Genomic DNA, 12,322 nt, shown 5'->3' with positions numbered 1-12,322 from the left:
AGAATTTTTTTAACAATTAGCAAACATTAAGCTTTTCATATTTGTATAACTTAAAAGGGCTTATCTGGGAATAAGGACATTTTAGCAAGTGCCTGCACCTTGCCTCCCTTAGGCTACTTTCACACTAGCGTTCGTCGGTCCGCTCGTGAGCTCCGTTTGAAGGGGCTCACGAGCGGACCCGAACGCAGCCGTCCAGCCCTGATGCAGTCTGAATGGAGCGGATCCGCTCAGACTGCATCAGTCTGGCGGCGTTCAGCCTCCGCTCCGCTCGCCTCCGCACGGACAGGCGGACAGCTGAACGCTGCTTGCAGCGTTCGGGTGTCCGCCTGGCCGTGCGGAGGCGTGCGGATCCGTCCAGACTTACAATGTAAGTCAATGGGGACGGATCCGTTTGAAGATGCCACAATATGGCTCAATCTTCAGGTGGATCCGTCCCCCATTGACTTTACATTGAAAGTCTGGACGGATCCGTACGAGGCTATTTTCACACTTAGCTGTTATATGCTAAAATAATGCAGACGGATCCGTTCTGAACGGAGCCTCCGTCTGCATTATTATGATCAGATCCGTTCAGAACGGATCCGATCGAACGCTAGTGTGAAAGTAGCCTAAGCTGAAGATTCATACTTACCTGCCCCCCACTGCTACAGTCCTCTGCAAGTCCTCAGCTGTGTCCACATCCCAGTCCCCCCAGTGTTGACAGTATGGTCACAAGCAGCACATCCCCTCTGAAGCTGGCGTTGGCTGCAGCAGAGCAGCATGTGACTATGCCCAAGCTGCACCCGATGCCAACACTGCGGGAGCTGGGACATGGGCCCTACAGAGGCAGTGCAGAGGATCAGCACAGCGGGGAGTGGGTAAGTATCAATCTTTAGTTTAGGGGTGCAGGCACTAGCTAAAAAGAACCCCTTTAAGGCAATCTGTCACCAGTTTATACTGTCCTAAATAAGGGCAACATAAACTAGTGATAATTCCTCTAAGCAAAAAGATGTTTTGCTAAAATCTTGTACTGAACAGCTCCAGTACATACCACAGTCCTAATATTCATGAGCTTCCAGCTTCTCCCCTGCTCACCTGCCACAGATCGCAGTAGGAACAAGGAGATTATGAATATCAGGACTCATCAGCATGTGCTGGAGCTGTCAGGACTAAGGCTACTTTCACACTAGCGTTGTTTAAATCCGGCGTTCAATTCAGACACCGGAACTGCCCGCCGGATCCGGATTACATTTGAATCCTGATCAGGATTTTGATCACAATGTAAAAATGCATTGGAAAAGACGGATCCACCATTTATGGACTTTAACTTTTTTTTCACATTTTTCGGGTTTAACATGCAAAAGCCGGATCCGGTTTGATGGAATACACGGCGCCGGATACGGCGTTAATGCAAGTCAATGGGAAAAAGGCCTGATCCGGCGTTCAGTCAAAGTGCTCCGGATTTTTGGCCGGAGGTAAAAATACTGCATGCTACGGTTTTCTGAAAAACCTGAAATGGGCAATAAACAGAAAAACAGATATCATCAACTATAGATATATATGGAGGTCAGGTGCTAGAGCCAGTTCTTCAATCTTGAGAAAACATTCTTTTAATCCATATGCAAATTAGTGCACAAGAGCAGGCCCTCGGTGCACTATACAGACATTTTCATCAGTACATTCATTGTGCATATGGTGCCATTTTCAATCCCAATGGTGTATTCATTTCAAGCATCAGACACATGACACCCACATTTATAACAATGATTTGGAGGTTTGCAGAGTGGATTTTCATATAGGATACACACAATACATTTCGAATTTAGTGCTGGTCTTTTGTGCATTCTGACTACGCAATAATCATTAGAGAAAACAAATCTGTCATAATTTAGGGTCATCAGATATAAATAAACATGAATGGCACATCACTTAAATAGCATGAAAAGCAGACTAAATCGTGGGAATATTAGGGATTACAGTAATTCACACACTGGAAGGCATATTGCTGACTGGATCAATAGCTGGTTTCATCACTCTAGACTGTCTACAGAGAATATATTGCTTCACCTCATCCTGTAAAAGTGTTTCACTACCCAAATCAAAATGACAGCTCACTGGAAAGCTCTCTCTCACCAAAACAGATCTCTGATGACTAGCACTCCTGCAGAAGACAACAGTATATTCTCCATGGAGATTTTGTGTTATCTGCTACAAACATACATTTTAACCAATGCAATTACAAAATTGTGAAATGTACCTATAGTTCCAGGTGACTTTTCAGAATAAGCTACTATATCTGGCCATTCTATAAAAACTTGTATTCTGCATTTAACCAGTTTCCTGTCTGCAGGTTGAGTGTCTAATTGTAGAGATAGTAGACAAAGATTAGCTGCTGTCTCCCATCCACAACATCATTTACATAGAAGAGATTCTACCCCCCGGACTCTTTCAGTGCCGGCGAATGGAGAAGGTATACAACAGTACTGAGCAATGCAGCTGTGGATTCAGCACTGGAGTGAGATAGGAAACTTACTAGAGCCAGCAGAAGCATCTCTGTGTGTGCCAAAATTTCCCCCTCATCCTGCACTCAAAACTCCAAAATAAGAAACTAAAGAATGTTAGAAATCTTTGCCATTTTTTTTTTAATTAAAATATTGCATTACCATAAGTATTCAGACCCTTTTCTCAGTACATAGTTGATGCACCTTTGCCAATTAGAGCCTCCAGTGATGCCACAAGGTTTGTCATCTTTCTCAGCCGATCATCTCCAGCTCTCAGGTTGGATGGGGACCACTGGTGGACAGCCATTTTCAGGTCTTTTCAGAGATGTTCAACTGAGTTCAAGCCAGGGCTCAAGGACATTCACAGAGATGTCCCTTAGGTACTTGTGTTGTATTGGCTATGTGCTTAGGGTCATTGTCTTGTTGGAAGGTGAACCTTCAGCCCAGTCCAAAGCACTCTGGATCAGGTTTTCATTATGAATATCTCTGTACTTTGCTCCACTCAGCTTTACTTTGACTAGTCTCCCTGTCCCAGCCGATGAAAAACACCCTCACAGCATGATGCTGCCACCACCATGCTTTACTTTAGTGATAGGATTGTGCAGGTGATGAGCTGTGCCTGGTTTCCTCCAGACATGATGCTTAGATTTAAAGAGGACCTTTTTTTCAATGGGTGTTCCTTCTCCCTGGCTGTAGCACTGTCCAATCAAAGCGCAGAGCGTCACAGCCAGGGAGAAGGAGACACACATTGAGAAAAGGGGCAGTCTCCTCCCCATTGCTCCGATGCTAGCAATTAGCATACAGAGCGGGAGAATATACCGGAGGCCACAGTGGGCGAACGGAGCGGCGCCCAGGAATAATAGTAAGTGCAGTGAGATCCCTGGGCGCCACGCTTCATATCCTGATAGTTTACAATGTTTCGACCCATCAAAGGTCCTCTTAAAAAGCCAATCTTGGTTTCATCAGACCAGATACTTTTTTGTGTGTCTTTTACGCAAAAAAAGTTTCTTTCAGGCGACTCAACCATAACGCCCAGATTGGTGGAGTGCTGCAGTGATGGTTGACCTTCTGGAAGTTTATCTCATCTACTCACAGAATCTTTGGAGCTCAGCCAGAGTGACCATTTGGTGGTCACCTCTCTTACCAAGTCCCACACAGTCTCTGCCCCCCCCTTGTGCCACACAGTCTCTGCCCCCCCCCCTTGTGCCACACAGTCTCTGCCCCCCCCCTTGTGCCACACAGTCTCTGCCCCCCCCCCTTGTGCCACACAGTCTCTGCCCCCCCCCCTTGTGCCACACAGTCTCTGCCCCCCCCCTTGTGCCACACAGTCTCTGCCCCCCCCCCTTGTGCCACACAGTCTCTGCCCCCCCCCTTGTGCCACACAGTCTCTGCCCCCCCCCTTGTGCCACACAGTCTCTGCCCCCCCTTGTGCCACACAGTCTCTGCCCCCCCTTGTGCCACACAGTCTCTGCCCCCCCTTGTGCCACACAGTCTCTGCCCCCCCCTTGTGCCACACAGTCTCTGCCCCCCCCCTTGTGCCACACAGTCTCTGCCCCCCCCCCCTTGTGCCACACAGTCTCTGCCCCCCCCCCCTTGTGCCACACAGTCTCTGCCCCCCCCCCCTTGTGCCACACAGTCTCTGCCCCCCCCCTTGTGCCACACAGTCTCTGCCCCCCCCTTGTGCCACACAGTCTCTGCCCCCCCCCTTGTGCCACACAGTCTCTGCCCCCCCCCCTTGTGCCACACAGTCTCTGCCCCCCCCCTTGTGCCACACAGTCTCTGCCCCCCCCTTGTGCCACACAGTCTCTGCCCCCCCCTTGTGCCACAGTCTCTGCCCCCCCCCCCTTGTGCCACACAGTCTCTGCCCCCCCCTTGTGCCACACAGTCTCTGCCCCCCCCCTTGTGCCACACAGTCTCTGCCCCCCCCCTTGTGCCACACAGTCTCTGCCCCCCCCCTTGTGCCACACAGTCTCTGCCCCCCCCCTTGTGCCACAGTCTCTGCCCCCCCCTTGTGCCACACAGTCTCTGCCCCCCCCCCTTGTGCCACACAGTCTCTGCTCCCCTCCTCCTGACACCCACAGTGCACAGCGTCATTGGTTGCTATAACACTGTGCACTCCGGGGGCGCCCGGCCATAGTCACGCCCCCACCCACTCGTTGTCATCAACTTAAGTTTCCAGCAGGGGCGCCGCCGACACTTCATCGTTCCGTGCTGCTCTGGGCCTGACGTCTCACAGCGTGTCAGGTGAAGGCAAGCATACGTCAGAAGGTTAGTACAGCACGGGACCATGGACATGCTGTGGAGTGTCCGGAGGCCCCCTGCTGGAAAGGTGAGTATTCCAAGTGCATTGTGGGCCAGCAGGAGACCACAGAGCCGGGAGTAATAGCAAGCGCTTTACTCCCGCTCTGTGGTCATGTGACACAAACGAATCCTCGATGCAAAAAAAATTGCATCAATAATTTTTTGTGTGTCAAATTACTCTATTTAATCGAGTACTCGTTGCTTCCCTAATATATGCCACTTTTCCTACAGAAAACATTATGGGCATACAAGAAACCTCAGGTTCAGGTGAAGACAATGGTCCACACTGATTAATGTAATTGCTCCTAGGTTTTGCCATAAAATGTTGCGACACTTTGGCCCACTTGGCCAATTTGGCACAACCCGTTTTAGAAATATCTAGTGCACCTAGCTTGCTGAATGGGTGTGGCTTAAAGGGAAAATAATGGAGGTTAGAGGGAAAGGGGCACTACCTATCATGCAACATTTTCGAAGTGTTTGCACAAAATTCTGTCACAAAGTAAGTAAACCATTGGCATAACGTTAGACAAGAGTCTAAGTATGTATCCCATTTATTATCCAGCATGTAAAACATTTGGCGCATCTTTAGACTGCCTGTTTCACTTTACACTGTCTACAGTATTACTAAATCTGCCAGAAGCATCCTAAACATACATCCAACCTACACAGGAATAGATGAGAACCAGTCCACAATATAGACATATACTCACAATTCAATGTTTGGCCTTGTTCAAATGAATCTTGTGCAGTTGAGTAATTCTTTAAGTGGAATTCAGCCTCCCTGTAAAAGTGGGTTTCAAACAATTAGAAAGTAACAGCAAAGGCATACGTTCACATTGTTTATAATGTGACAAGTGTGACCACTGCAGCCAATCACTGTCCTCAGCGGTCTCCCGAGCGGTCTGTGTGCTTACGATCACTGAGGTAATAACGGAGGCTGCTTGGAAGTGACAGAAGCTAACGGAATTCCTTCAGTCAGCCCGTCACCAGATACCTCATACTAGTGACAGGACTGTATATATCACAGGCCAAAAAATATATACCGTACTTCAAAAAACAACCTTGTCATAATTCACGTTTTGTAATAAATAACCCATGGTCTTATGATCAAGGAACGCAGACTCATCTCTAGTCACAAGCGCCAGGATTTTCGAATATTGGAAACCTAGCAAATGACATATTGGATACAATTATTAATATTTTAGATTAGTGTTTGGTATGCCTGGGCTGGTAAAATATCATGTATAAATTGCTGCTCATTTTATCCATCTTATAGATATCTACAAGAAGTAGTACTTCAAATGACATAATACACCATATCATCTTTTTTGTAGCACTGTACTAGTCATTCCTTGCTGCTTCGCTGTGTTACCATTGAAGGTCAGTGTGCTAAGAGTTTTGCCTGTCTTATACTAGAACACAGTGGGGTACATTTATCAAGCTTGCCTGTTTTTAGGCTTTCGTATTTTCTTCACCTTTGCCGACTACTTATCAAGCACTTTATAAATGAGGCTAGGCATACTGGCATTAGTCTGACCTCTAGTGGTTCTTTATCAGTACGACATATTCACTAATGGGGTCATTTATCAAACTGGTGTAAAGTAGAATTTGCTTAGTTGCCCATAGCAACCAGATTCCACATTTCATTTTTGACAGCTCCTTTGGAAAATAAAAGGTGGAATCGGATTGGTTGCTGTGGGCAACTAAGCCAGTTCTACTTTACACAAGAATGACGCCATAATACTGGTATAATTAGCATGCGCATGAAAAGGTGATGCAAGTGAGCTGAAATTGGGTGCACGCTCCATAAAAAGTAGTCAAAATGTGGCACAACTCACCACTCAAAACAGCGGCATAAAAGTATGACAGCCCTGAAGTGGAGTAGAAATGACACTGTTTTTACGACTAAATCAGGCGCAAAATAAGGCTACTTTCACACTGGCGTTTCTGGGTCCGCTTGCGAGATCAGTTTCAGGGCTCTCACAAGCAGCCCAAAACGGATCAGTTGAGAATGCATCATTTTGGCTTCGTTCCGCCTCCATTCCGCTCTGGAGGCGGACACCAAAACACTGCTTGCAGCGTTTTGGTGTCCGCCTGACGATGCAGAGCCAAACGGATCCGTCCCGGCTTACAATGGGGACGGATCCGTTTTTCACTGACAGAATATGGTGCAATCGAAAACGGATCCGTCCCCCATTGACTTTCAATGTACCAGTAAGCTAGGATGGATCCATTTTGACTAGACTTTTTTTTTTAAAGAATAATGTAAACGGATACAAGCGTTTGCATTATAGGTGCCGATCCGTCTGTGCAGATACAAGATGGATCAGCACCGAACGCAGGTGTGAAAGTAGCCTAAGGCGGAAAATAGGCACAAAAGTTAGAAAACTTCAAAAAAAACAGGCAAACAAGGCACTAATGCCTCCAAAACAGGTGCATTTTCAGTAGTAAATGAGACAAAAAATAATAATATAAGACTGTCTAAAAACAGGTGCAGACACTATAGCTGGGATGGCCAACCTGAGGCTCTCCAACTATAGTAAAACTACAACTCCTACTATGCACTGCAGTAGGCTGATAGATGTAGGCAGTGTGTGCATGCTGGGAGTTGTAGTTTCCCAACAGCTGGAGAGCCTCAGGTTGGCCATCCCTGCACTGTACTGAATGTGCCCCAGTGCATTCCTGTGAGTGTTCTGTAGTGTGGCGTCTCGTCTGCTGTGAAGGGTGGTGGCAACATGGTATTTGGACGTGCTTGGAGGGCGCTTAACTCCTTGGCAGCCTATGCATTAGGAGAGTGTGGGAGCAGAGTTCACCCTTAGGGCTCATGCACACAAACGTATCTGCACACAATCCACAGTTTTTGTGGGTCAGATGTGAACCCATTCACTTCAATGGGGCAGCAAAATGTACAGACAGCACACCTGTGTTCTCTCCGCATCTGTATGTCCATTCCACAGCAACGCAAAAAAATAAAACACATCCTATTCTTGTCTGTTTTACGGACAAGGATAGAACAGTTCTATAGAGGGCAGAATGTACCGTTCTGCAAGATGTGGAATGCATGAGCCATTACAGTCACATCCAAGATCACGGGTGCAGTGAGTGCCAGAGTGCCCCCTTGAGGCCTGTTGCGTGATTATTGTGAGCATCTACACAGTGTATGGCACAAAATTTGTTGCACGTGTAGGAGTACCAGCAGGCTTGGTATTACATAGTCAGCCATGTAAATCAAACTCCATTATGTGGCGGTAGCCAAGATGGTCCTTCCCTCAGCAGTGCCCAGCAGACACGTCTCTCTTGCATAAGATGCGAGAAGAGGTAACAAAATAATTTATTGCAATAGGAAGGTGACTTTTGGTATGTGTTAGGAGCATGTAAGTGGTTCGGGAGGGGGTATACAAACTGACAGATTCACTTTTTAAGAAGTCGATATGAGCGGCCAGTCAACAGCCACTCAGGTCCTGCATCTGTGGCGGTCATAGAAATCTCCCGACAGAAGCAACCCGTGCAAGAGTGCTTCATCCCAAAACATATGCAAGACACCTATGTAATGCTGCACATCTTTAAAATGCCCATTCTGAAAACATACATGTTCTACATACACGCCAACGCAAAAAGCTCATTGTCTGCATATTATTATAGGGATAAAACATCACGCTTGTGTTTATTATTATTTTTTAATTCTCCTCTCTCTTTTCACCAGATATATATTTCTCTGATTATGCTTTTTGCTGTTGCAAAAATAAATGCCTAGTTGTCTGACAAGATTATCATAAAACATAATTTCCAAACGAGACATCGGAGCCCTGTGCAGATTGCGACAAGAACATGCGGGACACAGAAAGGACACTTTGAAGAAGATTACATGCGCCGCTAATACAATGACATCATGCAAATCGGAAACCTCTAAGAGAGGAAACAATTTCAAATCACAGTTGCCGTGGAAACAAAGTAATCCAGCATAAGAGAGAACCAGAATTTAAAAATGTCTCTGATATAAGCAAAGGGGAGGGGGTTGGGGGGCCCTTCACATCAAATGCACCCATTAAATATATCAGCGCTTTTCTGATCTGCACATTTCCTTGTGCCTGCTGCCTGTAGAAAAGAACAGAATCAGAGCATCCATTTTCCAAGAGACTGTGACTGCCGGCTATAATGTAGCTTGGGACTGATGGGGGGGGGAGAAAGAAAAAACTGAATTGGGTGTTACATGACAGCCACCTTTGATACGCCGGGTGAAAACTGTTGCCTGCAGTTTGAAAGTTGTGGGTTTTGTGGAATAGTGGAATAGCGGCGCCTCGTATAATCAATGGTCAACATTTCTCATTAGCTCGTTGGTATTTCTGGTCTTTTCATAGGACAACTTCATCCATATTAGAGCAGCACTGATGAATATCCAATTTAACGCTGCATGGCCAGAGGTTTGCAGACGGTAATAAATGTAATTGGAAACTAGTACTGACACATACCCCTTCCTGAGGAAAGCGTTTGCATTGTTAGGCTGGAGCTCGAGGGACCTCTTCGCATCCAAAACAGCATCTGCATCAAACCAAAGCATTGAGAATTCAAACACATTGCTGAATTACACTGGGAAGCCTGGCTCACTGCAAACTATATCTGCAATGGTACGTGAACACATGCAGGTGGAAAATAATTTAACCCTTACAAAATATAAATTATATATACACACACATATACAGTGGCCCCTCTGATTGCATTATTATACAGTATACACACACACACATATACAGTGGCCCCTCTGATTGCATTATTATACAGTATACACACACACACACACATATACAGTGGCCCCTCTGATTACATAATTAGGTAGTTCTGGGGGCGACCATTGTAAGTTGAAAACATTGTAACTTGAGACCATAACACTAATTGGTTCTACAGCCCAAGAATATAATCTCAAGTTAAGAAAAAGTGAAGCTAAGAAGATCACCAAGACAGATAAAGCAAGTCCTTTAACATAACAGCCAGGAATAGATGCTGGAAGCTGGAAATCACCATCTATGGTGAGGACAGGAGCTTCTTCAGGGTTTTGTGTAGTACATCCATGGACCAGAAAAATAAAATGAAGCTGCTTCTCACCTGGTGTCCAGAGGAACGGCTCAGCGGGCACAGATAGGGGGCAGCACAGAACATGTAGTACCAGAGGAGCTACTAGACACCAACACAGATCTTATACTAGGGAAACGGCAACGTTCATTGCTTGTGTCTGAGGCATTGCATTGTGTGTTGAGTCTAGTTTCAATTTACAATGGCCTAGAACAGATCATTGCATGTTGAAAACATTGTATCCTGAGGCCATAGTATCTTGAGGGATCACGTACGTACATTATATATATTTCACAGCAATACCTGTGTAGCAGTTTACAATTGTCAAAAGCAGCTGCTACAACACTGGACAGCTTGATTATATAACTAAAGAAACATGCACCTTATAGTAAAATAAGTAAGCTATAGGTGTGCAGATTGAAAGTCCTCTCAGGCGTGGAAATATAAAACCACAGAACGGAAGCAAAACAGTCATCTACAGCAGTGTATATTTATTAATGGGGTACATGATTTTTAGAGAAGGTGGTAAACAATAAATGAATGCATATTGACCTGTTCAAATCCCCTCCGCCCCAGTGCCAACAACCTCTTTAACCCCTTAATGACCAGGTTTGAAAAGGCTTTAAAGGGGTTACCCAAGTTATTTTTATTGCTGACCACATCAATAACAGATCGGCGGGGTCCGACACCTGGCACCCCCACCGATGAGCTGTTTGAAGAGAAGGCGATTGCAGTGCCAGCGCTGCCTTCTCTTCATGGTTTACCTGCTCACCGTCCCATTCACTTAAAGGGAATGACTCCTTCTTCAAGTGACTGGCAATGAGCCATACCATTGAAATAAATGGGGTGGCTTAGGTGTAATTACACCTGCTCACTGCTGCTGTTGCAATGGCAAGCAGGTATGCAATGAAGAGAAGACGGCGCTCGCACAGAGTGTGCCTTCTCTTCAAACAGCTGATTGGCAGGGGTGCCGGGTGTCGGACCCCCGCCGATCTGATATTGTTGACTTATCCCGAAGATAGATCATCAATAAACATAACTTAGACAACCCCTTTAATGATCAGCAAACTTTTTTATATTTGCCTTTCTACATTTTAGCACACATACCTTTTAAATTACAGCGCAATTCATGCAATTTTTTTGTTTCGGGAATATATAGGAAAAAAAAACATGTTTGGCAATCTTTTTTATCTTTATAAATGTTAACGTTTCACACTAAACCAGATAAATGAATTCTAATATGAACAGTTTTTTTTTATTTATTTAATACGTGCACAATAAAATGCATTTTATACTAAATAAATGGTGTTTTTGCCTATTTTTATCACATTTAAAATATTTTAAAAAATCCAATAATGGTATTACCATCTTATGATTTATTAATATACTCCTGTATGCCAATACATTATGCTCTGTTTCTCTACCACAAGGGTAACACTACTGGAGCTGTTAGTAACAGCTGGTTCTTAGCACAGGAGCAATCCTGGAACAGGCAACCCTCCTCTACTGCAGCAACGTCAAAAGGTGTTGCTGCAGAATGAGGACCTGCACCACCCGCTGTCAAAAGAAACAAAGCTTTCATTCAGGGGTCCAAGGCATAGAGTGGAGACGGCCTGAGGTGTGGGGTACAGAAGCTGTCCTTAAAAGGCCCAAAAGCCCCTCTGCTAAGCAGTATAAATGTCAAGTGACATTTATTGAACTCTGGCACAGATTTAGGATTGGGGCCCAGGAGCTTCAAGCTTTTCCTCTCAATATAAAAGAAGGATCAGAGTCGCCACTTTTAGCAAGAGCAGGGATGGACTGCAAAAAGCAGATAACACTATGGAGGACTGCCAACATCCGCCTATTACACAGAACCCCAATTAATACATCGCTGGAAAAGTCTGTAGTAGCCAAAAAAAAAAAAAAAAAGGGAGAAAAACTGTGCAAAATGAATTTTTTAAATTGTTATAGACACGATATATACAGAACATGGCTTATCACATCTTCTCCAGTAAACTGTAAAGAGAATTTCCACAAGAATATGTATGCCAACAACTTTTACATAAAGAATTACAGGGATATCAGGGTAAAAAAAAAAAAAGTTAAAATAAACCAGCAACTGCACTACAACCATGGCGTGTAAAAAAGCACTCAGTTTTAAATCAAAATTGTTAAATCCATTTTAACCCGTAGGATACCAGCGCCGTATATGGCGCTGGGAACTGGGCCTGAAATCCCAGCACTGTACAGCTACGGCTCGCTGATCAGGCGGGCGCAGCTGCAGGAGTCTGGCATCCTCACGGGTCCCAGTGTCCATCAGGTTCCTATTCTGCTGTGATGGGGACCCGATTGCAGGGACGGCAGCCTGATGCCTTCCTCAGGTATTGTGCTCCCTTCCCTGTCAGCCTGTGAGATCCAGCCCCCTGGATCTCACAGGAAACAGGCTGTAAGTTTATTACATTGAGTAATACATATTTATTGTAATGCATTGT

General features: G+C 45.3%; 1 protein-coding gene across 1 annotated transcript in view; it reads right to left on the bottom strand.

Moving 5' to 3' along the window:
• The window catches only part of SUGT1 (SGT1 homolog, MIS12 kinetochore complex assembly cochaperone), a 123,428-nt gene that overhangs the window by 91,761 nt on the left and 19,345 nt on the right, over nucleotides 1-12,322 (bottom strand). The window contains exons 5-6 of the mRNA XM_044286181.1: nucleotides 9,251-9,320; nucleotides 5,492-5,562 (exon numbers count right to left, since the gene is read on the bottom strand). Coding sequence (XP_044142116.1) covers nucleotides 5,492-5,562; nucleotides 9,251-9,320 — 141 coding nt within the window. The remainder of the gene's footprint in view (nucleotides 1-5,491; nucleotides 5,563-9,250; nucleotides 9,321-12,322) is intronic.

The sequence above is a fragment of the Bufo gargarizans genome, chromosome 3 (assembly GCF_014858855.1).
Source record: "Bufo gargarizans isolate SCDJY-AF-19 chromosome 3, ASM1485885v1, whole genome shotgun sequence".
NCBI lineage: Eukaryota > Metazoa > Chordata > Amphibia > Anura > Bufonidae > Bufo > Bufo gargarizans.
The sequence above is the reverse complement of the archived record's forward strand: the minus strand, read 5'-3'. Positions and strand labels throughout refer to the sequence as shown.